Genomic DNA, 26,290 nt, shown 5'->3' on the forward strand with positions numbered 1-26,290 from the left:
ATGTTTACTTTCAAGCTTCTGTAGGTTTTCCATTACCTTGATGAAATAATTGAGATTTGTTTACATTATTTTTTCTTATTGGAGAATTTGTATGTGATGCTAACCTTCCTTGAATTCTGCTCATTTGCTTTCTAGAGAAATGTTACTGCTCAAAATGACTGTAAACATTTAAAAAAAAAATTCTTAACAATGAAGAGCAATGAAGTAAGCTTGTGTATATGTTTAAATTATATGTGGCTATACCACAGAATTAGAAATCACTGTATTTATGGGTCAGGTTATCCTCATTCAGTTAAATTATATGGGGAGTTGAAAAGGATTCACCTCATTGAAATTGCTTGACTTTTCAGATTTAACATTCTCAATTAAAGGTACTTTATTATCATAGCAGAGTTTGAAATTATCATTTTCCTTCATTTAAACATAGTTTTCTATTTCAGATCTCCTGAATATATACATTACAAGTCAGATTTTAAGTATTACTAGGATATATTTGGGTTTAGTTTTAATATTTTACCTCCTGTTCTGCTTGAGTTGCTTTCTGATTTATGTGGATGTGTATGTTTTTGTGTTTCAGATTGGAGAATTCATATACCTGATAGAAGGAAAAGGTGGTATACCTTTGCCTTCAAGATTGCTTCCTCTAGATAGTCCAAATGTTTTGCATGTTAGCAGTATATTAGAAGGTAAAGTGAATAGAAGAGAGAAGATTCAAATAGAGCAAATAATTTTCTTTTGCAAATATTCTTTAGTTCCCATCCATTTTTCTTAAAATTAATGAAATACACCTGTTAAAAGCCCTTGTTTATAGTAAAGTGTAAGAAAGATGTTACAGTATAATTATCAGATATTTCTTTGAATGTTATCCAGTCCATTTTCTTCAGAGCAGCAGCTGGTTGTTAGCTATCTTCTTCAACTTTCTTGTATTGTTTTCAGCATAGTCTACATAAATACTTTTTCATAATTTCTCTTCTTTCCTACTTCAGAATACAGTTTGTAGCCAGATGAACCAGGAAAAGTCATCTTTACCTAGAATTTTTCTGATTTTAAAACACATAAGTTTTGTATGCAATCCAGTACTTTAGTCTTCAAAGAGCCAGTGATAAACTGCTGTCAGTCCTATTTCAGAAACAGCGTAACTATTTGAAGTAATTGCTGTTGGCTTCTTTTAGAGGGGTTGCAACATCGTCTAAAGGGAAAGAAACAGTGGCTGTGTTGTGTAGGTACCAGAAAGACTTTTTAAAACTTTAATTACTGTCATAATAGGAGTAACACTAGTCTGGGGTTTTTTATTAACTATCAAAACCAACTTTTGATTTGGATTTCAGTTTGTGTTAATCCTAATGGGAAAATAAAAATAAAAAAAAAAATAAAAAAGAATTACTGGAGTAAATAGCATGTAATAGAGTAATAGCATGTAGCTAAACATCAAAGGAATTTTGCATTCTGGCTTTTCTTTGGAGATCAGGGATTTTAAATGCTCTATACAGTTCCACTAGCAGCTGGCAAATATGGGTTTTGTTTGTCTTTTTCTTTTTTTTTTAACAGCTCCAAGTGCATTAGAGCCAGTTTTATATTTGAAATGTGGTTTTGCTCAGATTCTTGAAGAAAATCTGAAGATTCCGTTGGTCAATGAGTCAAGAGAGAGGGCTCTGGCCATTGCTGCACAACAGCAGATGTCCACTGTTGAATATGAAAGAAGAAAGATCACAGGGACTCTGCAGAGCAGTAGTGTTCGAGTTGCAACTGCATTGTTAGAGCTGTCCAGAGTGGAGGTGAGAGAGACAGTTACCTGTTGCTGCAATTATTTAGTTGTTCTTGATTTGTAGGACTGAATTTTTTAAGTTTCAGGAAATAGTGTGAAGTTATGGTTTTTTCGACACAATCTGTAATCTGATCGTTACTAATCCCACTTCCCCTCAAACACTGCAATATATTAACTGTTCATTCTGAAGCTGCTTCCTCACTCCATATTATTAAGAAGTGCTTCCTTTAACAAATCTTGGCTGCAATTAAAAAGAGGATTAACATTTTACTTCAGTTAGCTTCTGAAAAATGCCCATTGAGTAAAAAAGCTTTCATGCTCCTTGTAATTGATATCTGTATTTGTATCCTTCCTTATGCACATTTTTGTAAATTAAAATTCTCAAACAGGATTTTTTTTCTTAAAAAAAAACCAACAGTCTTTGAGAATAAATCAAGGAGTGGGAAAGACTTTTTGTTGTCTTGCAATTGATATAAAATAGTTTTTGAAAACCACTAATCTTCGTTTTAAGCCATAGCTCTCTCCTTATACATCATTCCAACCTAAAGATATTTTCCCCAAATTTCAACATCTAGAAACAAAAAATCCTCCCAAGGTAGTCCATTGAACACTCAGTTAGTACTTGTGAATAAATTTATAATAGCAATATTGCCAAATACGCAAGCTTTTTTTCTCATATAGAATTCAAACGTAAGCTTCTATGGATGATAGCTGCACTCTGTGTTTTAATGTCTCTTGTGATCCTGATGTTACCTGGCCTCAAAAAGATTGCTGGGCAGCTATATATTATTTCAGTTTTCCAATTAGACTGTTCCCTGAGGGTGGTTCCTAGTTCTATGGAATTCCCAGTACTAAGAGGAAGATTTTCCCTAGTGTCCTCATGTTGCTGAATTTATACCTTTTGTTTACAGATAAGTTCAAAAAGCAATATAGAGCAAATTAAATGAAGAAAAATGAAAGAGTAGATTTAATCTGTTAAATGTTTCTAGTCAGATAAGAATTGTAACCATGTAATCTAGACACAAATGTTTTCCTTTTGGATTATAGCTAATCCACTGCTGTGGTAACATTTTATAAACTTCTCATAATTGAAGTCCTCTTATATCACAGTCACTTAGCAAATACTTGATGAAAGACTTGACTGCTCTGAAGCTGTGGATGTAATCAAAACAGAACATAATAGGAACACTCTGTGTACCACTAAGTATGGTAAAATCTAGTATAAATTCCAAAATTACTTGTATTGTGGAAGAGTGGAGGAAAATTAGATTAGTTGTAAAATACATAATGATAGATACTAACACTGAATAAAATATCACATGATATTTTCCTGATAATATTCAGGAAGAAGTATTTTGCTCCATCTAGAGAAAGTCTTATAACTGCTTATGAGAAATAAAATGGAGTTTTGCTATATACTGATGTAGCAAAGACTTTATACATTAAAAATATTACAATATGGTAATCCACTGTGCAGATTAAATTCTGGGAAGTAGCTTTTTGTCATAAATTCTTACTGTCTGTCTGTATAAAGGTGACAGTATAGAAAATCTGGTGGCATTTATTAAAGGAACTTTTTTTGAGGGCGGCTAATATTCTGCAATTAAATTTGGAGCTAAAATATGGTTTTTGGTTCATTGTCTAAACTACTGCCCTCCTCAAAAAAAAAAAAAAAAAAAAAATCACATCCACAGCTCCTGCAGTTTGCTGAATTACGTAGGCTCATGAAATCCTTTGGAACATATGTTGTAGGTTAGAGATAAATCTAGAATCTCTGGAAATCTGTTACTGTCTTTTAAATTTCCTTTCCACCTTTCTACTCACTTCCTACAGGTATAATTGTATTATATAACATGGATAGACAGAAGGCAAAATGCCCTTACATTATTACTACGTGGTTCATTTTTTGCCCGTAAAATTGAAAAACTAACTGAATAATTGCATGCTTTCCATTCTTATTAAGCTCTGTGTTTTACTCATGTTTACTTAAGTCACATAGAAAATAGTGATAATGGTAGGCTATATTTTTGGAGTCAAACTGGATATGTGTATTCATTAACTTGTGCTGTATGTTTTTACTCGAACCATCTGTACTCATGGTTGAAAGTCCTAGCTATTTCTGTGCTGTGTTTTTACTGCTTCTTTTCCTTGCTATAAGAAACAAAGATCTATTTTGATTGCCTTTAATGATTAGAGTTAATTAAAAAATAATGAATTTTTATCTCTTTCCCATAAAGTTGTTGTGCTGATCAGAACCTATTTATTATGTTGGGGTTTTGTGATTAATGATGTTACTACTGGACCACTACTAGATAATGTGCAATCAGAGTACGGAAGTGACAGTCAACAAGTCCGAGGAGCTTAGACATGGACATTCAATGGAAAGGAGCAGGAGTATTAGCTAAATCTTTGTTTCTATTTTTTACTTTATAAATTAAATTAAAATCAGCTCATTAAACAGTTCTGCTACAAATAGGATTTTAATAGTTTATTTTACAGTCTTGGGCACTGAAAGACTTACTACCACCAAGGTTTAGTAGCTAACCTGCCATTCTCCTTCTCTGTTCCCCAAAAGTAAACTCTACTGCCAATATAATCCAAACCATTTGTTAAAGGATTTTTTTTTGATGCTTAAACTTTGGTATAATCAAAAAATAGACAAATTTGAAACCAAATAGCATCAAAACTTAATAAAGAAGTTAGAGAAGTAAAGTAATGAAGAGACAGGAAGCAAGGATGCTAAAGCAATAGGAAACCAAAGATGCAGATCTCAATATATAAAAGGAAAATGAGAGATTAAAATCAATGCCCTTATGCTGTTTAATTCTATTAGTATACACCCTATAAATATATACAAGGCATAAAACCCCAGAAACTAAATAATAACCTGGTTGCATGCTAATTTCTGTGAATTTTTTAATGTTTTTTAATGAAAAATGTGAGGAAATTTTGGAATTCTATTTTCTAAGAATACAATTGAGTTAATCTCTTACCTCCTGAAGTATTTCATTAATTTAATTCCTCATAAAACATTATTAGGTAGTAATAAAGGGAATATAGAATGGAACTTCATAGTCAGATTCCAGTAATCTCCTTGTATAATTAGACATTACAATAGGAAAGGAAGAGAAATCTTGTTCTACAAGATTCCCAAAACTAAAGCTTGCACTTCCTACTGTGTCCAGGTGCGTCCTCATAGTTAAGCAGTAAATCACATTTACTTGGGCTCCATTTTGCCTCTGTTCAAATGCATGGCTCATCTGAGGGTGGACACAAGATCTCTGTTCCCTTAGCCATATTCCAGCTGTTAAGACATTGTGCATTTTCTTTCTATCCTGCTGTCCATGTGACTAAGCAACTTTGAGTAATTTTATCTCAGTACATCACGGTGGTGGTGGTGAGTTTTAATTTTGTTCAATGGAAAATGAGCAGAGACCTTGTGCAATGAAAGCTGTGGCTTCCACTTCTTGGCTGGTGTGGCAGAATCTCATCTTACATCTGTCTAGCTCTGATCTTCAAAGTTCGTGCTCTTCATAGTCCCCCAGAATTCAGTAAGGATTTTATGATCTTCCATGTGATGATGGAAAAGTTGTCAGCTCTTTTAAACTTAAAAAAGTTTGCTTTTTTAAATATAGGTAGGTGATTGTTTTGGGGTTTTTTGGGTTTTGTTTTTGGTTTTTTTTTTTTTGAGAAAGAATCATAGCGTCCTTGGAGAGAGAAGACACTGAAATTAAAAAGTTATATTAGATACATTTGAATGGGAATGAACTTTTCACAAAAGGATCTGTGGTCAGTATTCAATTTGTCAAGGTTATAACTGGGACCAATGTCTTTAATACTACATCACTTATCTTCTGATATAGGATTAAGGGAGATAGCAAACATGATTGATCACAGGGATTCTGAGAGATTGAGATCATAAAGTTCTTTTATTCATGAGGAACGGTTTTAGAAGTTAATTCTTGGAAGAAAGAAATGGGGCTAAATTAGGATTTGGAAAGCAGTAATATGCAAGGAAAGAGTAAGGTGCCTCACCACTCTGTAATAGAATCTGCCATCATTTATACATAGAAAGTGCAGATGGTAAATCTAAGAAAGTACCTTAGAAAATCAATCAGTCTTTGAAAAATATCAAGTTTAATTCTGATGCTTTATATACCCTCCAATCCTTTTTCAAAAAATTATTCTAAAAAAGAAATTAATCCTGGGAACTGAATGCAAATACTGTTCTTAACTGGTAATAACACTTCCACACTTGGAAAATCATGAACCATTACGTTGATGAAGTACGTGTTGGAATCTGTCTTATTGTAGCACAGCAGCCTTAGACCTGCAATTGATAATCAGTTAAAAAATGTTAAATTCCATTTAACTCTTACTGCCCTGAAAAATACTAAAAAGGAGAGCAGCTGCAACATTTATATGAATTGTGTTGGACATTTTCTCTTTTCTTGGAAATATCCCACTTTGAGGCAACAGGGTGTAGTGTTTCTGTTTGCAGGATTTTCTTTTCCCCTTACAAAAAGAACTAGGTCTCTCGTTAAAAATATTTTCATCCTTTACTCTTCAACAAGGTACCAGGAAATATTTGGGATGTTCATAGACTATGTAATACTAACCAGCTGTCTTTTTTTCTTAATATATCTTTTAAGATAAGATAATGTCCTGGTTTTGGCTGACAGTTTTTCTCTTTAGTAGCTAGAATAGCTCTGTGTTTCAGATTTAGTCTGGGATTTGTTATGGGAAGAATGTTGATAGCACATTGATGTTTATAGTTGGTGCTGAGACATCAAGGACTTCTCAGCTTCCCGTGTTCTTGCCAGTGTGCAGGAGCACAACAGGCTGGGGGGAGCATGGCTGGGGCAAAAAGCCCACAACTCCCCTTATGATTTGAACTTAAACTTAGAATCGAGGGCCAAATTGGCCCATGGAGTATTCCATATCATGCAACGTCATACCCAGTATATGTATGAGGATTGACTGGCAACTTGGATTTCTCTTGGAGTCTCAGAGTTCTATCTATCTCTTACTCTCTTTTGGAGCTTCTCGCTCTTCCAGGATTCTGATTTTGGGACTTAACTGTTTCAGGATTGCTTGCTGGAACAGAATAGGTGTTGTTCACCAGCTGGTGAGCAATTACAGTGTGCATCACTTGTTTGTATATGTTATTATCACAGAATCATAGAATCGTAGAATGGCATAGGCTGGAAGGGACCTTAGAGATCATCTAATCCAGCCTCCCTGTCATGAGCAGGGATGCCTCTCAACTACATCAGGCTACTCAAGGCTCCGTCCAACCTGGCCTTGAACACCTCCAGGGAGGGGACATCCACAACTTCTCTGGGCAATTTATTCCAAAGTCTTACCACTCTCGTACTGATATAATTTTATATATTATAATATATAATTATTGTTATCATTATTAATTTTATTTTAATTTTATTTTAATTATTAAATTGGTCTTACCTCAATCCACAAGTCTCCTTGCCTTTTCCTCTTTAATTCTCTTTTCCATTCCCATGGGGTGGGGAAGGGCAAGTGAGTGGCTGTGTGGTGTTTAGTTGCCAGCTGAGTTAAACCACAACAGATAGCATGAACAAGGATCTTAAAATAAAGTACTTCAGTGATTTTTTAAAATCATAAAATATCTCTTCAAGATAATTCTAATTTAAATGTGTTCAGTGATCCACCAAAGGTCATTTTACAATTATTTCGTCAATTAAGACTTCCTGAAACTTTAAAATCATGCTGGAATTTTATTTCAGTGTTCAAAAATAATCTAAGAACCAATATCACATCTAGGTATAAATTTATATTTGAATATGCAGAAGGTCAAAGTCAAATTTAAACTGGTAAATATAGGTAATTATTTTGGTTTGAAATTTCCCATTACAAGTGAGAATGAAATATCTTTTTCCACTGCAAAGTCTTCTGTCATTTCAGTATCATAGAATCATCTGGTTGGAAGAGACCTTCAAGATCATCGAGTCCAACCATTCACCCTGCACTGTCAGAGTCCCTAAACCATGTTGCTCAACACCAAATCCACATGTTTTTTAAACACCTCCAGGGATGGGGACTCCACCACCTCCCTGGGCAGCCTGTTCCAATACTTCACAACCCTCTCTGTAAAGAAATTCTTCCTGATATCTGACCTAAATTTCCCTTGGCACAACTTGAGGCTATTCCCGCTTGTCCTGTTGTTCATAACGTGGGAGAAGAGACCAACCCCCATCTCCCTACAACTTCCTTTCAGGTAATTGTAGAGAGCGATAAGGTCCCCCCTGAGCCTCCTCTTCTCCAGACTAAACAGTCCCAGCTCCCTCAGCTGTTCCTCACAGGACAAGTTCTCTAAACCCTTCACTAGTTTTGTTGCCCTTCTCTGAATCCGCTCCAGCACCTTGATGTCCTTCTTGAAGTGAGGGGCCCGTATAATCAGAGAGAAATTTGACTTGATATTAATACAGCAACTGAAGTATTAGTACCTATTGTTTTTAAAAATTCTTTTGTGTGTGTGTGAGAGAGGGAGTACTATCAGTGGACTTCCACTCTTGTATGATAGGCATTAATAAATAATGAGTTCTGATTTTCAACTCACATAGTGATTCTTCTTGTCCCTTCTGTAAATTATGTTTGCACCGTACAAGTGATGCAAATACAGTAAGAAAAGAACTATGCTAACATATTGTTTTTATGAGTATTTTTTTTAGCCAGATACATCTGTCCAGTTGTGTTTCATAGAACAATAATCTTGAATACTAACCTGTTTCTCTATTTTTTGTGTCAAAAAACTCTATTAGCAACTAAAGCTTAATAGCTTCTGAAATTCCATATGTACTTTGTGTTTAACACCATATTGACACTTTGGATGAATAGACTAATGGTCAAAACAAAGCAATGGTGGACTGTAGATCTGCTTTCTAAAAGTGGCAAGGGAATGTGAGTTTTGTAAAACACAAAAAAAGCCCCGAACCACCAACCAAAAGCAGAACCCCAACTCAGTTGATTTGAACAGTAATTTGACCATGTTACCCTTAATAGTAATCTTTTAAGAACAATCAACTTTCCTTTCAAATTGTCTTTTTGAATTCCCACATTCCTTGTGGGCTGGATCTCCATTCCTTGTCCCATCGCAATATGTACTGCAATATTTGCTGTCCTGGCATTATTTAAAGCCAGTAGGCTTTGAGAATAAACCACTTTTCCTAGCATAAACTGAATATATCTGTATTTATCTCCTCCTTAGATTTACTTAAGATAATTCACAACAGTCATAAATTTGAAGACTTGTCTATAAAAAACATGTGACTAGTTTTAGATTTTTAGTTTGTTCAACTTACAATTAATCTTGAGCATCGCAATTATACTTGTTTATTGGATTGAAAATGGCAATTTTGAGCAAGTAGTATATTAAATCATTGCATCATTTCTGTAGTGCCATCTTACAGGAGTCACATTTAGTTCATTAAGAGGTTTAGATGCCTATTTTGAGCTTGCTTGCCTTTGTGTACTGTGTTAATCCTTTACTAATGAGTTTTATGCTGTTGATTAGCAGTGCTTTTTACTGAGAGGAGGAGCTTATTTGTCCCTAAAATTAATTCTAAATGCTTTGGTTTCTAAAATATATTGTCAATGATAAAGTATCAAAGTTGGTTCAGGTAACTATATAATTATCCCTCATAAAACATAAAAATAGTTTTTCCTTTTCATGCTTTTTAGTATTCAGAAACTTTACGAAGTAAAAGAAAAAACATCTGTCTACATCTGATACAAAATAAGTTTTTCTTTTCATGGTTTTTCTCCCCTTTTCTTGCCTTCCCTGAATACCTGTAAAGGCTTACAGAGTGATTTCTGGGTGGGAGGTGGTTTTACTATAAATCTCAAAATGCACTTTTCTTAATGAATGTTTCAGATACATGATATCTAAAAAAATTGTACAAGACAGTTTTTATTTAAAAAGATCTCTCGTTAATTTCTATTTAAGTTATCTAAATACCAATTCAGTTTTAGAATTACACCCTTAAGCCTGTATAATTTAAATTTCTTAAGCTGAAATTATTATGAAGTGATTGTTCAGATGTGTACATTATTCCTTCACTTGCAGAGACATACACTCCTGAAACCTAGTAAATTCCCCCCGGAGATGAAGTATGTGGATTACAGTGTAGAAGTGAGCATGAAAGAATTCTTTGAGGTTCCTGAGAGGTTCTGTATTCCAGTGTTGGCATCAAGCAGAGTTAATTTGGAAGTTCCATCAGCAAAAGACCTTTCACCTCAGAAAACAGGTAAGAATAGTCTTAAATATGATGATTTTTTTTTTCCAAGTGAATCTGTATTTTTAAGATTTTCCTAAATAGATTCAGAAAATGATCCTCTCTCCATTCTGCTGTGGATCAAATCCTCAGCCTTGTCTTTGTCATCACTACCCAAGTTCTATCTTACTAGCTCAAAACAATACTTTCCACTTGCCCTTGATTTTCTCAAAGGCACACAACCACGGGAGACTTGCTCTAAAAGAAAAATTAATTTATTTGGTTTGTTTATCTGACAGATCCTGAATTTATGCTTGTTTCTCACTTCCACTTCTCATCCAGCACTGATCTGTGCTCAAATTGTGCCGTTATACCACGTATCTTTTCTTGTTTGGCTATTCCTCAGTCAGCCAGAGGGAGGTGTCAGCTAATTCTACGCTCTTTTCTCCCTGTCCCTCTTTAATGTTGTGCATTAGTCTTCAGAGTGATCTTGTCAGCTTTGGTCAGTCGCCATTGCCTCTAATTTTTCTAGTATCTTAAATTTCATACTCAAATCTTAATTGCTTTCTTTTTTTGCTTGGCTTTCATTTTGATCCCTCCTCTGGCAGTTGATTGTTATTTTTTCGTATGCTTTATTTAAACCTATAAAACACTCTAGGTTTCATTTCTTAAAAGAACTTGAATGACTGAGGAACTGGAGTTGTTTACCCTGGAGAAGAGGAGGCTCAGGGGAGACCTTATCGCTCTCTACACCTACCTGAAAGGAGGTTGTAGTAATTTTGGTTTTGATACTTATACATGTAAGTAGTAGTTTCCTTAGCAAATTTAGTAAAGGCTTGAGTTACAGACAGTCCACCAATGTGATATATTCATAGATTTGTTTCATCACTTCTTTACTTGATCAATAGAGTCTCTGTGCATGTTTCCACAGTTTACTTTTCCAAGTGTTATTGGAATCAGTCATGTGCTTTCATGGTGTGTTCGTTTTCTTACTGGATGTATCCCTTGTGTTTTTTGCTTCTTTTCTGGAATAAAATCAAGGAATTTCTCAGTTATTTCTGACAAATCTCTTTGTTACATATTCTTTCAGCTTAGATTGCAGTGTCTGTGCTGGAAAACTTTTTAGGTTGTCACTGGGCACGTTTTTAGAAAGATGGATAGTTATTCAGTATTAGAAGCAACACTAGCGTGATGAGTAACTACAGGACTAGCACTCAGTAGAAGTTGTAGAATAGATGTAACACAGGTTGGACGTGGAAACATTTATGGAATGATAGGATATTTAAATCCTAATTAAAATCCTTTTATTGTCAAGTTAAAAAATAATTGCTAGTGTTTGTAATAATTGATGTAAAGGTGAACTAAAAAAAGTCATAATGACTTTGCTGAGTGGTATGGGGGATTCTTTGGATTGCGCTATAGAAGAGGGGAATACCAGCTGGGACAGAGAGTAAAATCTGCACACACAAATATGATAAGGACATAATAAGACCTCCATTATGATCTCAGAGCTAAGTTTGTTAACTGACTAGAGGGCAGGTCTCTGTTACTTGGCAATTTCTCAAGTTATTTTTGAAGTTGAAACGTGAATGAGCATTTCTGAAAATTTTAGAATATTAATTGCTAAAATGTAGTGAAGAAACTACATTACAATAAGGAAGTGGTTATTTTTCTGTTAGTTCATGCTGCTTCTTTATCCGTCAAAGGAAATTATAAAAGTATCTGAAAGAGGGAAGTAAGCAATGGAAAGTCAGACACTAAATCACACTGCAGTGAACATGATCTTTTTGATTTTTATTTTTTTCTCTCTAGGACACTTAAATAGTTACATGAGGGAGTAGAAATGTCAAGATGATGCAGGGAACTAAATGAGACTTTGTTAGTGAATTCAGAGAGGTGGTGAGCTACAGAGCAGCTTAAAAGGGAAGCAGAGATAACCAGCTGATAGCATGAAAACATTCAAAGATGTGTTCAACACCAAGAGTGCTGACTGATTCAGTGTATTTATTGTGCTAACAAGGAAATACAGGAATATTTACAGGCACTTAGAAAATCTAATATTGTGATAGAACTCCCCAGGTGGTGTTCCTGTGAATAGATGCAAAACATTGGTCTCATCTGAAAATTGTAACTTCATTATCTGAAGAAGCAGCAGTATTTTAGCCACGGTGGTAGCATTCCTTAGGATGGGAGTAGCTGCTTCTCTGAAGAAATGACAGAGTGCTTAGATTTTTGAAGAAAAACAAAGATGGAAGTAAGCTAACTGAAATAAATCCTGGATCAGAATTTCGTAGACTGCAGTAGCAGGAGGGAATTAGAAGGTAAATATCAATGCCTCTCAACATATTTTCTTTTAAAACAGGCATTGTTAAATAACCATATTACATTTTTGGCAGTATTACACATCCAATAGATAAAAAGAATACAATACGTTTGCCTTATTTTCAATACGACATCTTGATCAAAACCCAAACCATATACTTGTATGGAACTATAATATGTTGGCCAGATTGAAGAACTTCAGCAAATTTTGTTGTTAATGCATTTCTGAGGAGTCATCTGAAAGTGAGCCCTCAGGATCCAGTACTTGTTGGACAATGTTAACTACTTTTCCTCAATAATTTAGAAGATTATATAAAGTCTTCGTGGAGTTAGCGATGCCCCAGATTTTGTGAAAGTATAGTTGGCTGGAATTGCTACATAGTTATAAACTATATATTTTAGTACAACCAGATATGTAGTAGTAGTGTATGTGGAACAGAGTCTGTGTGCTAAACGAGGTAAGAGGCTGGTTTTGGAAAACAGTTGTTAGTGAAAATGACCAACAGTCATGTAGAATTATTATCTCAGTGTAAGCTCTTTCTTAATGCTGAAATGACTGGTGAGGTCTATAGATAAATTAAAAGTGTTGTAAGAATTGGGGAGATGGGCTTGTCTCAGTACACAGTATTGGCAGAAAAGCTAATACAGAAGTGAAGAGTCTGCTGTCTGTAAGAAGTTTATGGAAATTCTGAAAGAGTTTGAAAAAGATAAACCACAAAAATGTTCCAGTGCTAGAAAATAAAGCTTAGAACAAGAGCAACCGCATGATCGCTTTGAATTCTCTGCACCTGCCAAGCAGTTCAAGAACAGCCCCTATAGTGTGTCTGTGTTCTGTGGCCCAAGGAATCTGTACTGCATGTGGAAAGAGATAATCCAGTAAATCCACCATTAGCAGAATGTCTAAGGACACAGTCTGAACCCCAGCCCAGCTCTGTTTCATACTGAGATTGTTAGGGATCCTTCAGCCTCAGCTGTGTATTGAGCTACACCCTCAGTACCCCCATCCTCTTAAAGCTCCTTTTGATAATATGCAGAATGTATCCTGTAATTCTTTGCTGTGTAAAAATTTTGGTATGTAAAAAGATCACATCACGTACCACAGTGATTGTCCACCGTTGTCACAAATAGGATCCTTAACAGCTTTAGTCTCTCCGGATCATCAGAAGTAGCCCGGGAAATAATTCAATCCCTGTATATAGCTCAGGAGAAAGGTAATTGGCAGTAAAACTTTAATGCTCTATAAACCAAAGGAGAGTGGATTGAGCATTTAGAAGCTCGTGTCAGGCATAATTAACATTGAAATAAGTTGCCCTTTTCTTAACGGTGTGTTATTAAAGAATGAAAAGGCTAAAATGTCAAGTGGAATTAAAAGAATGGTTCCAGATTTTAAGCAACAGAGAAGTAGCATCCAAAAACATCTTCAAGATTCACCAAACTACCAAGTTGCTGGTTTCCTTGGATAAAGCATCCATAGAAATCCTTTGACTGTCTTAACTCATCTGTCTCTATGTCTATGTGTTTCCAGAGCAAAACCAGTACGAGTTACACTTGATTTGAGATTTTAGCTAGTGTATTCTGTCTCATTGTTTTTGATCTTTCTCCCACCCCTTTCTGTAATTGCTTATTAATCAGAGATTAGGGATCAGTCAATGTAAGAATCATAGAGTCATAGATGACAGAATGGTTTGGGTTGGAAGGGACCTCAAAGATAATTTAGTTCCAACCTCTCTGCCATGGGCAGGGACACCTTCCACTACCACACCTTCCAACCTTCAGGTTGCTCAAAGCCTCATTCAACCTGGCCTTGAACAGAGGGGGCATCCACAACTTCTCTAGGCAACATGCTCTAGTGTTTCCCCACCCTCACAGTGAAGACTTTCTAATATCTAATCTAAATCTACCCTCTTTCATTTTAAAACCATTACCCCTCACTCTACCACTACACTCTGATAGATTCCCTCTCCATCTTTCCTGTACACCCTCTTTAAGTACTGGAAGGCTGCTATAAGATCTCCTTGGAGCCTTCTTTTCTCCATGCTGAACAACCCCAACTCTCAGCCTGTCCTCGTAGTAGAAGTGCTCCAGCCCCCTGATCTTTGTGGTCCTCCTCTGGACACACTCAAGCAGGTCCATGTCTGCCTTATGTTGGGGACTCCAGAGCTGAATGCAGTATTCCAGGTGGGGTCTCATGAGAGCAGAGTAGAGGGGCAGAATCACCTCCCTCGACCTGCTGGCCATGCTGCTTTTGAGACAGCCCAGGATACGGCTGGCTTTCTGGGCTGCAAGCACACATTGCCAGCTCACGTTGAGCTTCTCATCGACCAACGCTTCCAAGTCCTTTTCCTCAGGGCTGCTCTCAATCCATTCTCTGCCCAGTCTACTTGTGCGTGGGATTGACCGGATTCGTTTGCAGGACCTTGCACTTGGCCTTGTTGAACTTCATGAGGTTTGCATGGGCCCACCTCTCAAGCCTGTTAAGAGTCCCTCTGGATGGCATCCCTTCTTTCCAGTGTGTCCACCACACCCCACAGCATGGTGTTGTCAACAAACTTACTGAGGGTGCACTCGATCCCACTGTCCATGTCGCTGACAAAAGTATTAAACAGCACTGGTCTGAATATCGACCCCTGAGGAACACTGCTTGTCTCTGGTCTCCACTTGGACATCAAGTCATTGACTACAACTCTTTGAGTGTCAGCATCCAGCCAGTTCCTTATCCACAAAGTGGTCCATCCATCAAATCTGTGTCTCTCCAATTTAGAGACAAGGATGTCAAGGGGGACAGCGTTAAATGCTTTGGACAAGTCCAGGTAGATGATGTCATTGGCTCTTCCCTTATCCACCAATGCTATAACCTCATCATAGAAGGCCACCAAATTTATCAGGCAGAATTTGCTCTTAATGAAGCCATGTTGGCTGTCACCAACCACCTCCTTATTTTCTATGTGCCTTAGCATAGTTTCCAGGAGGATCTGCTCCATGCTCTTACTGGGCGCAGAGGTGAGACTGACTGGCCACTATCTGTTTTCTTATTTGGCTTTCTTTTTTTCTGACTTTTTTTTTGTTTGCAATCTTCTGCCTTGAAAGGGCTTTACGTTACCAATTGTACTATTAGCAGAAACCTGATAGTAATACCCTTGGACTAGAAGTATTTTAAAGGTAAGAAAGTATGTGGGAGTAAATAATTGATAGCAATTGATATGCAAAAGCGATACAGTAGCATATCAGTACCAGCATATCAGTACTTGATATTATACCTTTTAATAGTAACCAAATACCAACTGCTGTTGCCATGTAATGATAAATATGCATATATGTTACACCAGTAATGCTAAATTTGTGCAATTCTTTAAAGTAATGGTAAGATTTTAATTTTAAAATAGATATGCACCTAGGCAAGTATGTTCTGATATGCACTTATTTTATAAGCATGTACGTTGTTGAACTTTTCTAAGGCAAGCGTGCATCTAGAATGCTTTTAGTCATCCATAGGGTTTAGTTTCTTTCCTGTTTTATAAAGGTAGACATAAAACACCTAGGCAGGAAAACCACTTTTTTTTTTTTTAAGGCTAGATTGTACTGTTTCGGCATTAAAATTCTCCAGGAAGAAATAAAAGTCCACAATGCATTTTCAGTGAAAAAATGTCATTCCACTTTGCTATCTAATTTAAATTCAGTATGAAAAGCTAATATCAGAGTTCTGTTGCCTCTTACTACAGGATTTGACAGCTGGCTGCCTGCTGTTATACTTGCAAGAAATATCCAAAAAGAACCTCCCTCCCCTGCCCCACCCCCCCCGCCTTTTTTTTTTTTCTTTCCTCCCCAGTGAATGGATGAAAAAGCTTTCTTTACAGAACTATCAAGAATTGTTAGAAATTTTCTACTTTCTTGATAATTATTCCTACACTTAATTTATTCAGATTGTTGTGGCTTCTTCTGTTAGAAGAACTACTGGCTTACTTTTTTTCCTCTTTTTTAAAAAGAAAACTTATTTCCTTAGAGAATTCTAGATTGCAAAAAGAAAAGAATGTGGATTATCATGTTCTACAGAAATCTCTAGCTAGCTCTTGTTATATTTTTTTTGCATTAAGCCTTCATTACTAATTTTGCATTAACTTACTATTTTGCAGTAAGTGGTATAAAAACTTGGTCTTTGGTTCTCTCCATGTAATACTTCCTTATGCATTCAGTGCATTCTTTTTATTAGTTCTGAGCTCTCTTCTCTATTAGTAGGAAATTTTGCTTAATCTTCCTTCCTTTCCCCTCTGTTGCCTATTCTTTAAAGACCTTGTCTCAGCTACTGCCTTCTTCCAGTCATGAAGAATCACCTGAAATTTTTGACATTTGTAAATTTTGGATTTATGTTTTATAGAGAGATCTTAGCTCTCTATAAAAGAGAGCTTTATTGTGATTTTGGATAAAGAGACTTAGAATTATTACACTACTGTATTTTTCTCAATGTATACCTTATAATTTGGCTAATCCTTTCCAGTAGGAGCTATGCATTGCATGACTTAAGAAAGCACTTTAACTTTATTATGTTTCTTAATTTGTATTAGAGCAAACTTTTACTTAGCGGCATTCCAATCGCCCATTGGCACGGTGACTGTATAGCTTGCTTGTTTCTAAGGCTTTTAGTAGTATTCTTCAGGAATACTAAGGGACAATGTTTATTAAATAACAACTGCCCAAGAAAGTCTTTGTTTCACTTTATTGTAATGCCACACATCTCTGCACTAGCTTGTGAATGTGATACATGAACATGGCTCCTGAGTATTCATGACAAGACATTGAAAATGTCTCTACCATTAGATCTTCCTTTTCTGATTGATCACGTGTTTAACTGTTTCCTTACATGTGTACTGATATACTGTATTTAAGTAGAAAAAAGAACTGATAAACAGTTAGTAGTAGAAACTCTTCTCCAAATCTGTTGTATTCAGATAAGTGAAAGAAAATCAGCAAACAAACATATACAGTGATAGGAAAAATTTCAAAACATATCAGCACTCATTAAAGGGTATAAAGGAATGGTTGCTTTTTCAAGACTACTGAGTAGAGTGATATTCTAATTCAGCTGAGCTCATTTGAAGACCTGATCTATAAACAGAAGTCAGAAGAGTCTGAGTTCTTCAATATGGTTGCTTATTTAACCTCCTAAGAGTCCATACCTGCAAATTCAGTCTTCAGGTTAATTTAATCAGTTATTTGTGGCACATGTACAGTGTCAGAGGCTGAGATAAGTTCACTGTGAAATTTAACTTTGAGCTTCTAAACAGATATAACCACCGTTTCTGAATAAAAGCTAATATAATGTGCAATTTTCATTAAATTTTAATTGTTATGATTATTTTCATTAAATCTTTATTAATTCCTAGACTAATATTTGCTGGATATCTTATGAGACTGAGAAAAAACGAAAACATGCTAAACTGATAAACTTTTAAGTCCAGTTTACTTTATTGTGTTTAATATTAGCATGAAAAAACGTTTTGCAGGAAAAAAACAACCTTTACCTGTAATTCACAGGCAAGTGATTTCTGTAATCATTTTGATTTGCTGATCCTGTCTCACTTCAGAAACCATGTCTTATTGCATGAGATACTTACCATGATACTTATTATTGATAAACATTATCAATTTACTCACTTTCCTTTTCATTGATTGTAACTGATCATAATATTTCAATTATTCAACTGACCTATTCTTCAATGTATTTTTAAATGCACAAGAAAGAAATATTTTAACAAATTAATACCAAACTAAATATTATAAGTATGGAATGGGATGGGTAGGAAAACTTTTCTTGTTTTTCTTTTTAAATTTTTGTATAGGAGGCATGTCTTTTTGAAAGTGTGCATTTCAAAGATGTGTCCAACTCAGTGAAAGATAACTCTAATTGCTAGTAATTACAATTTCCATTTAGTGCAAGAAAGTAAAACTCATGCAGAAATATTTTGGAGCTTCTGGTACATTGTATTGTCTTTCTTCAAATACGTGTTTTAAACATCTACTTTATCTTGACATGCAAGTATTTAAAATATGTGATTTAAATTTTAAGTAAATACTTTGTTTCAACATCCTAAAATAGTTCTAGTAGACAGAGACAATTAGAGACTGTACTAATGAACTGAAGAATGGAAAGGACAGTTTCATTCCTTGCATAACTGACAAACTCAGGTCACTTTTGTGGAAGAGAGCCAATGAGGATAATAACTTAGTGACAAAATGGGAAAAAAAAGTAATAATTCAAAAATTACCAGGCCATTAATCTTGTCTTTTAAAGAGGACAAACTAATTTATTTCAGAGAGAGTTAAACCTGAGGTGCAATTTAGAATATTTTTGATAGCCTCGTAACGTTGAAAGATTAATTATGCCGTTCTATGTGATTTGTCTCTTGAACTTGAGTTATTCTTGTAAAAAAACTGAAGTAGCAATGACATAAGGTAACAAGAAAACTTCAATTTGCTGTTCATTTGCATAGAGGTGAGAACTGAATACATTTCACCACTTCGTGAAACAGAACGAGCAGCATCACAAATGAAGATTGACAGCACTTTCAAAATTCAGTAGTTGTCACTGAAGATATTAAAATAGTTTGAGTCCAGTTGTCATAGATATCATCAGAAAATAAGGCAAATTAAGGAAGAAGAAGGGATATTCCACAACAATTTGTCAGGTGTTCCTCCTCAGAGGAACCAATTTGTTTGGAGTTTTATCTGTAATGTTCTGTTCTGTCATTACATTGTTTCTGGCCTTCCTCATTATCTTTTCCAACTTTAGGCATTGGTTTCTAACCTTGGAAAACAGTGATAAGAAGCAGACTTTGTTACATATAAAACTGCAGTGAAGTTTTTGCAGCTGCAGTCTTCATGTAGTTTTTCAGGTTTCTTAGAGGCTCTTGGGAGAGTTGGACTGGGGAACTCTTTTTATGGTCAGTCACTGGCGTTTCTCATGTGCCTTCCCTTCTCCTTTGGAAAGTGTCCTACAAGGGCTAGAAAAAGGTTTAAAATACTGTGAAAGAGTCTGATCCTTTCTGTAAGCAAGAGCAGAGGAGGAAGTCTTTGCAGCAGCTTTGTCCAAAGATGGACAGCACTTGTATTACATCTTCCTTATTCTAGAGATTACTGTGGGAAGCTTTTCCTGCATGCTGTGGATTGGGCAAATGGGGCTTTTCATAATTCTGTTCCAACTTAGACACCCCTTGGATTTTCGGAACTCAGGCTTTCAGTCCAAAGTTTGGCATAGGAAGAGCCTGATGACTAGCTCTCAGGAGAAGTACAAAACTTGACAGAATTCCAGTCATTGTTTTGGCTACTATTAGCCAAATGTGCTGTATTGTCTCTGACATCTCTCATGGTAACTGTTGACAAAAGTATAGTAACTACTATAAGTAGTAACTACTAAAAGTATAGTAACTACTATACTTTTGTGATATTTACAGAAATTTGTATACATTAAGCTTTTCTACTAGATTTAATAGATCTTTCAAAATCCTTCTCTCTATGAACTACTAAAACCAATACGAAATATTGTTTAGATGCTTAAATATGCCCTTTTTTTAGAAAAATAAAAATTTGGCTATGCTTATATGGTAACAGTCCTAAAATTCTATTGTTTGTTCTAAATTGTTACATGTACTGCTGGGGAGATTCTCCTGCAGTTTATTGGAACTCTCTCTAGAATCTGCTTGTGAGTTTGAGGTTTCTGAAAAGCTTTCAAACATTGAAATTTTTTGGTTTTGTTTTTAGATAGAAGTGATGCAGTTGAGCTTCCTATAAAGTTCATTCCTCAGAGTGCTGGTTGCTACCGCTGTCAGATTCTTCTGAAGTCCTCCTGTGATGTTCGTGTCTATGAGATTGAATGTGTAGTGAATACGGATGATGCTGAAGCAGAGATTGAATTTCAAACTCCAGCTTACCAAGCAGTGATCCAGGATATTCCAATAGTAAGTTCGCTTTACTACTAGAAACTAAACTACGATTCAGGACTTTTAAAAGTTGGACTCTTGATCCATACTGCTAAAATTTACAGTTGCAAAATGCACAAATGCATGTAAATACTGACTTGAGTATTGTTACTCAAAGTCCATATTGGACATAAGATAAAGCTTGTTGGGGTAAGTAGTTTCTGGCAGTTCTTAAAGTAAATTATTAGTTTGATGGACTTATTTCTAATGTTTCACTTCTGTCCTGATAATTGTTAATCTGTTATTTAATAATTTTATCACACTGAAAGTGAAAAAAGAAGTTGTTTAGTCTGGGGAATAAAGATATTGTTTCTGAAAAGAAGGAGAGATGTTGAGGAGTAGAATAGAAGAACTATATTACATACAATTTAAAATATATGGCAAGCATGGGTAATATATCATATATAATGTTATCCTATCTATTTTGTATATGAAACCCTTGATCCATGAGAAGTAAGACCAGGGAATGAAGATGGAGTGTAGGCTGGAATACCATCTCCGTCAGAAAATTATTCCTCAAAATTTAGGGAACTTTTTAGAATTAAAAGAAAAAAAAAAAAATGATGAGGAAGGAGCTTAAACTGCGAGAGAAAGGATAAAAAATCTTTAAGAGAGACAAATGATAAAATATTTCCTGAGATTTAAACTATAGTTTGGTCTACATGCTAGATGTAACTTTTTGATATTAGAGCCACTGAAAAGTACTAGTCAGTTAATTTATAGAAAAATTATTCTGAGATTTTATAGACAAAAAAGTGGGGGCAGGTTCAAATGAGGAGACTTAATGTCTGGGGAGAGAATGCGTATTGTGGATGCTCTGTGAAATACTGAACGTAGACAAGGATCTGGTTCATTAAGAAAGAAAGAAAAAAAAAGAAACTGAAAAGAAATCATATTACAGTGCTAACTTTTCTTACACATAAGTTTTAAGATATTCATATATTAGTTATTAAACATTGATTTATTGAAGTTACATTAGCTGAAAAACAGCTGTTACATAACACAGAAAGCAAAGGGTTTTTTCCACCTCCTTTACACAGAGAGTTTCTAAACGGATTTGCTTTATTCTTATGTTTTTTTTTTTCTTTTCACTTCTGAGTGTACTTAAGTATACTTAAATTGCAAGCAGTAGTTATGCTTTTATATTTTTAAGTCCTGCTTGTTTTCTTAGTGAAGAAAGAAAAAGTATCCCAATCGGAGCATGCGCTCTGTCTGTGTGTCTATGTGTGTGTTTGTGAGAGAGCAAATATGTACCTCTGTTAGCCTGTCTCTTTCTATGGAATGCAGACACCTGGTCACAAGTCTGCTTTAAATATTATCCCCTAAGTTTGCAAAATCAAACGTTGATGAACAAACAAATATAAAAATGGGGAGTTGTTGGTCTTTTTACATCTTACATCACAAAAATTAATTTTGTGATTGCACATTATTTTTTTCACAAGGTTTCTTTCTTGTTCAGTATAAGAAATGTGTGTTACTCTGCTAAGGAGTTAGGTACTTTACATTTTCATATACATTCCTTCTAGCTGGAGCTTCTGCATCTATCAGAAATTTTTCCACACTTTTGTGTTGTTAGTTAGCACTGTTATATTTGTCATGCAATTACTGAACTTTGAAATACTCTGTGGAGGAAGACAGATGCTCATAGAGATTGAAACTGAGGTATGAGGTTGTTCAATCTACTAAACTTAGTTTCTTGAACCTAATATTTAGTGTTCAAAGTGCTTTTATAGACAGTAGCAAAGTGTAATAAAATCTGTGTGGTAGGTGGAACACGTTATAAATGGAGCAAATAATAATAGTCAACTGATTTGCTTAAAGTCACACAGTGAATTAATGTCGGAACTAGAATAAGAACCCACCCAAATATGAAATCTGTGGATTATTTTTTGATATGGGAGTTAGGGCTGAACATCTGAAATTTCCATAATTCTCACAAGCATGAGAATTACGGAAATTCTCAAAATGTCATTGTCTCAAGAATGTCATTGTTCCATCAATCACTTTCAGCCTCTCCAGGTATAGCTTCTATACATGCAGCCAATTATGTACCTTGGATTTAACCACCTGCCATGCTGTGAAAAGATTCTAACTCCCGTAGCATGAATCGTGTTTCTCATTGACTTAACAGGCTTTGGATAAGATTTCGCATTAAGCAGAGAGCCTCTAAGAATTAGATGATTAAGTAATTAAAGCTGTTTGTTAATACAGACATACAAGGGAGTAGAATTTAACAAATATTTTATTTTCATTTTCTAATGTTTATGGTTGACCTTAATGTCTTTCTTTAGAAGATATTTTTACGCAAATTTATGCTGTAGTAGAAGAATTTTTTACAGAAGAATCTCAAAGTGATCATGTTTGTTAACTGCATTTCTCCAGCTGACAATTTTTTATGTTTGAGATTAAGAAGAAATACTTATGCTATGTATTGGTGTAATCACCCCTAGTGTGGAGAAAGGAAGCATCTGATATAAATGGCGCTGGAAATAAAACACCTCAAGCCCTCCAATTTTCACTGTCCTCCTTACTGAAGAACAGTCGTGGTGATGTTTTTCTTCTATCTCACCTTTTAAAACAGTAGATGAGCAAAGGGTGATGATCTGCCAGTTTTGAAACTAGTCGATCTGGTTTTCAAAAGGATAATATTGTTCCTGATATTGTGGGGAAAAAGAAGCATGAGAATAAAAATAAACTTTTGTTGCCTTTTTTTCCCCTTTAATTTTATTCTTAGCATGAGGATACCAGTTAATTACTGTTTTCTTTCATGTTTTCTGCTAGAGATGATGTAACTGTTTTTATTAAAGAATTTGAGACCACAGCGATGGCAGTATTTTGAAAAACTGAGGCAGTATACAAATCTCAATATTCCAAACGGGCATTTGTGGTCGACTACTAGGAAATTTACCTCTTAACAACAAAGAATTACACATTAATTATGTCTTACTCAAACCTTAGATATATGATACTGCAAGTCTCATGCCATTCCATAGGATTAGCTCTGATGACCACAGGTGGTGGTTCTTAGTCTGTGATAAGATAGCTGAGCTTGAGAGACTTTCAAAGAAGAAAATGAGGAGTGAAGTATCATCTCTATTCCCCTAAATGCATTGTTTATCTCTGACATTTACATACAGTTTTCCATGGATGAAGACCATGGATGTCAATGAGTCAAAGGATTGCTTCCTTTTTTCATAAATCAGATCAATCTTCTGTGTTTTGACAAGGCGTGTATTAGCTCTTGGATGGCAGTTTATTTTATTTTTCAGATAGATGTTAACCTTTTTGCAGACTGGATGTTTGGTCATCTGGTTCCTTCAAATAGTACGAGGCAGAATAGCATTATTTTAGTTTTACTATTTTTATACAGCCCCCAAGCATGCATTGCAAAATATCTCACTTTCTACCGTAATCAAGCAGTCTTGTGATAGATGTGGATGCAAGACAAACATGTTTCTTAAATAGGCTTTCATACTACTCAGGACAGGCATTCTTTAAAATAGATTAATCTCTTGAAAGGCCAGTTTCTGGAAACACAAGACTGTAAATACTCCTTTGGAGACGAAGTCCTTAATTCGTAAGCAAGGCTGATTCTGTAATATAGTCAGTGGCCAAATGAGGCAATATATGCTAGTACACTACATCAACGCTTCAAAGAGATACACTAAGATTTTCTACAGATGGAAAAGGGACAGAATTTTGGCAAGCATTAAACAGCACCGTAAAGATACTTGCAAGTGTTTAAAATGACACTTATAAAATTCCATCTTGACCATTAGCTATATCATGTTCATATTCTTCTAATGAGGATTCCTGCTGACAGTATTACTACTGATAGTATTGGTATCTGTACCTCTGGCTTCCAGGAGTAAGGGATTTATTATTAGCTTAATTCATTTTTAAAAGACACTGTTTTTTTCCTTCCCAAGGGTGCTCTGAGCCAGTACTTTGGGAAAATGATTACTATGCTCTGATTTGATGATAACTGCAAGTGAAAGCTGAAATGCATGTTAAGAGCTTTAAATGCATAATCTAATGTACATCTTTATTTTGATTTCAGAGTAACATGTCCAGCCAGGACTGGAAACTTGAAGCAATTTTGGAAGGACAGGGTTTTTATGGTCCTCCTCAAATAAATGTGGGTCTAGGTGAAACAGCTCTGTATCCTCTCATGTTCAAGCCTATTACTGAGTGCGTAACAACGGTAAGAGGGAAATTAGTTTCAATATTTGAAAAAGATGTTTCTATCAATCAAATTCAAATCAGTGTCCAAATTATGAAAGTGTTTAAGCAGTTACTAACATTAAGCATCTGCCTGGGAGTCAGAAATTGAAAGATTGCCTAACAGCTGAACTGAAAAAACAAAGGAACTATCTTTTCAAAGCTTAATCTTAAGCATGATAGATATCCCCACCACCCTTTATTATCTCTTCCTTTATTTGCTCTTCTATCAAACCCCTCATTTTAATGAAACGAACAGTTACTCTGTAGAGATTCTGAACTTTGATCATAAAAATGTACATTATGTTAGTCTGAATATAAATACATATATTAAATTGTATTTCATTACCTAAGTAATAAAGTAGTACCATTGAGTATTTCTCGTTGCATGCATACATCACAAATGAATTTGTGTGATGAGTGTTTTGTTTCATAAAATAGTTTCTGTTACAAGTTAAGCCACTACTTAGAACCTGCTTTTGCCATCAGAGTAATCACTATTCTGAATGCTAAAATGAAGAGCAGAGCAAAGGCTATGACACCTTTAGCAAGAAGCAGTATACGTATTTTTGCCTGTATAATATCTGAGACATTTTGACTACAGGTTACTGTTCAAAAGTGTGAATTGCCAAAGACAAAAAAAATTAAAAAAAAAAAAATTGTTCTGTGAAACATTAGTAATCCTCCTGTGTGCATTACCAACCAAATATAGTGTAGTTTAGGAATCCAGTATTATAAAACTATTAGAAGCCAGAACTCCTGAGTCCTTTGACGATGAATACTTATGAAGACATTTTAGTTGAAGGACAGATGAAAATGATTGAGCATGAGGAATAATGATGCATGAGAACATATTTTCTTGGATATTTGGTTTCCAGGAAGAAGCCGAGAGGTATAAAACCTAGCAATATGAGGGCTTTATGCTGTTGAGTTTCATAATTTAGAAAAATTAAAAATTTTGGTTTGTAGTTTTGTGAAAATTTATTTTTCTTCTCTGTTTAACAGCAAAGTTTACTTAAGAACTGGAAAAGTCAATAGGAACTTTCTTATAGGCATTCTTAGTTGCCTGGAGTGAAGATTAATAGACTAAAGGAGTTGTTCTAGCAGCCAAAGGGGACTTTTAAAGTGCTGAAACTTATTTTACTTCTTTCTTTGTCATAGGGGAGGCTTATTCTGCGAAATGGTACAGCTCGCATTGAAAACATCTTTAACCTTAAGGGAATAGGGAAGAAACCTTTGGCACAGGATCATATTGTGATAGATTGCCAAGTGAGAAAGGTCACTCGAAAGATTTTATGGGTGCCCAATTATACCAAGAACAAGTTAACGTACAAGGTAAATTTTTAAAATAATGTGACAACTATTTTTCTTTCCAAAGACCTATGAATTGTGTGTTAGAATAGCAAATATTATTGTAATTGCAGATATACTATTAAAATTCATGTATCCATGAGAAATTATATCTAATTATAATTTATAATATATAGATATGTTTATAGCCAGGAAGTCTGTGAGATAGCATATAATTTTGCTGTATGTTCCAGGGAAAAAGATTGCTTAATTTACTAGTCTAGTTCCTAAGGGCACAACATTTCTACAGTTGCACTCTGTTCATTTGCTATTCTGTCCTCCCTTCCTCCTCTACTGGTATGAAACCAGTGGCCAATTCCATCAGCTTTGAAATCAGAGAAGGGTTTCGAGAATACAGGGTTTCGAGAATACAGTCGGTGCTTGCATTTCTTGGAACAAATTATAGAGTT

At 35.1% G+C, this 26,290-nt stretch overlaps 1 protein-coding gene across 1 annotated transcript in view; it reads left to right on the forward strand.

The window, feature by feature from the left end:
- The window catches only part of CFAP47 (cilia and flagella associated protein 47), a 343,401-nt gene that overhangs the window by 143,405 nt on the left and 173,706 nt on the right, over window positions 1-26,290 (forward strand). The window contains exons 43-48 of the mRNA XM_086608696.1: window positions 578-686; window positions 1,549-1,775; window positions 9,870-10,050; window positions 20,092-20,288; window positions 24,370-24,513; window positions 25,692-25,865. Of these exons, the coding sequence (XP_086464822.1) occupies window positions 578-686; window positions 1,549-1,775; window positions 9,870-10,050; window positions 20,092-20,288; window positions 24,370-24,513; window positions 25,692-25,865 (1,032 nt within the window). The remainder of the gene's footprint in view (window positions 1-577; window positions 687-1,548; window positions 1,776-9,869; window positions 10,051-20,091; window positions 20,289-24,369; window positions 24,514-25,691; window positions 25,866-26,290) is intronic.

This window comes from Tauraco erythrolophus, chromosome 1 (assembly GCF_009769465.1).
Source record: "Tauraco erythrolophus isolate bTauEry1 chromosome 1, bTauEry1.pri, whole genome shotgun sequence".
Taxonomy (NCBI): domain Eukaryota; kingdom Metazoa; phylum Chordata; class Aves; order Musophagiformes; family Musophagidae; genus Tauraco; species Tauraco erythrolophus.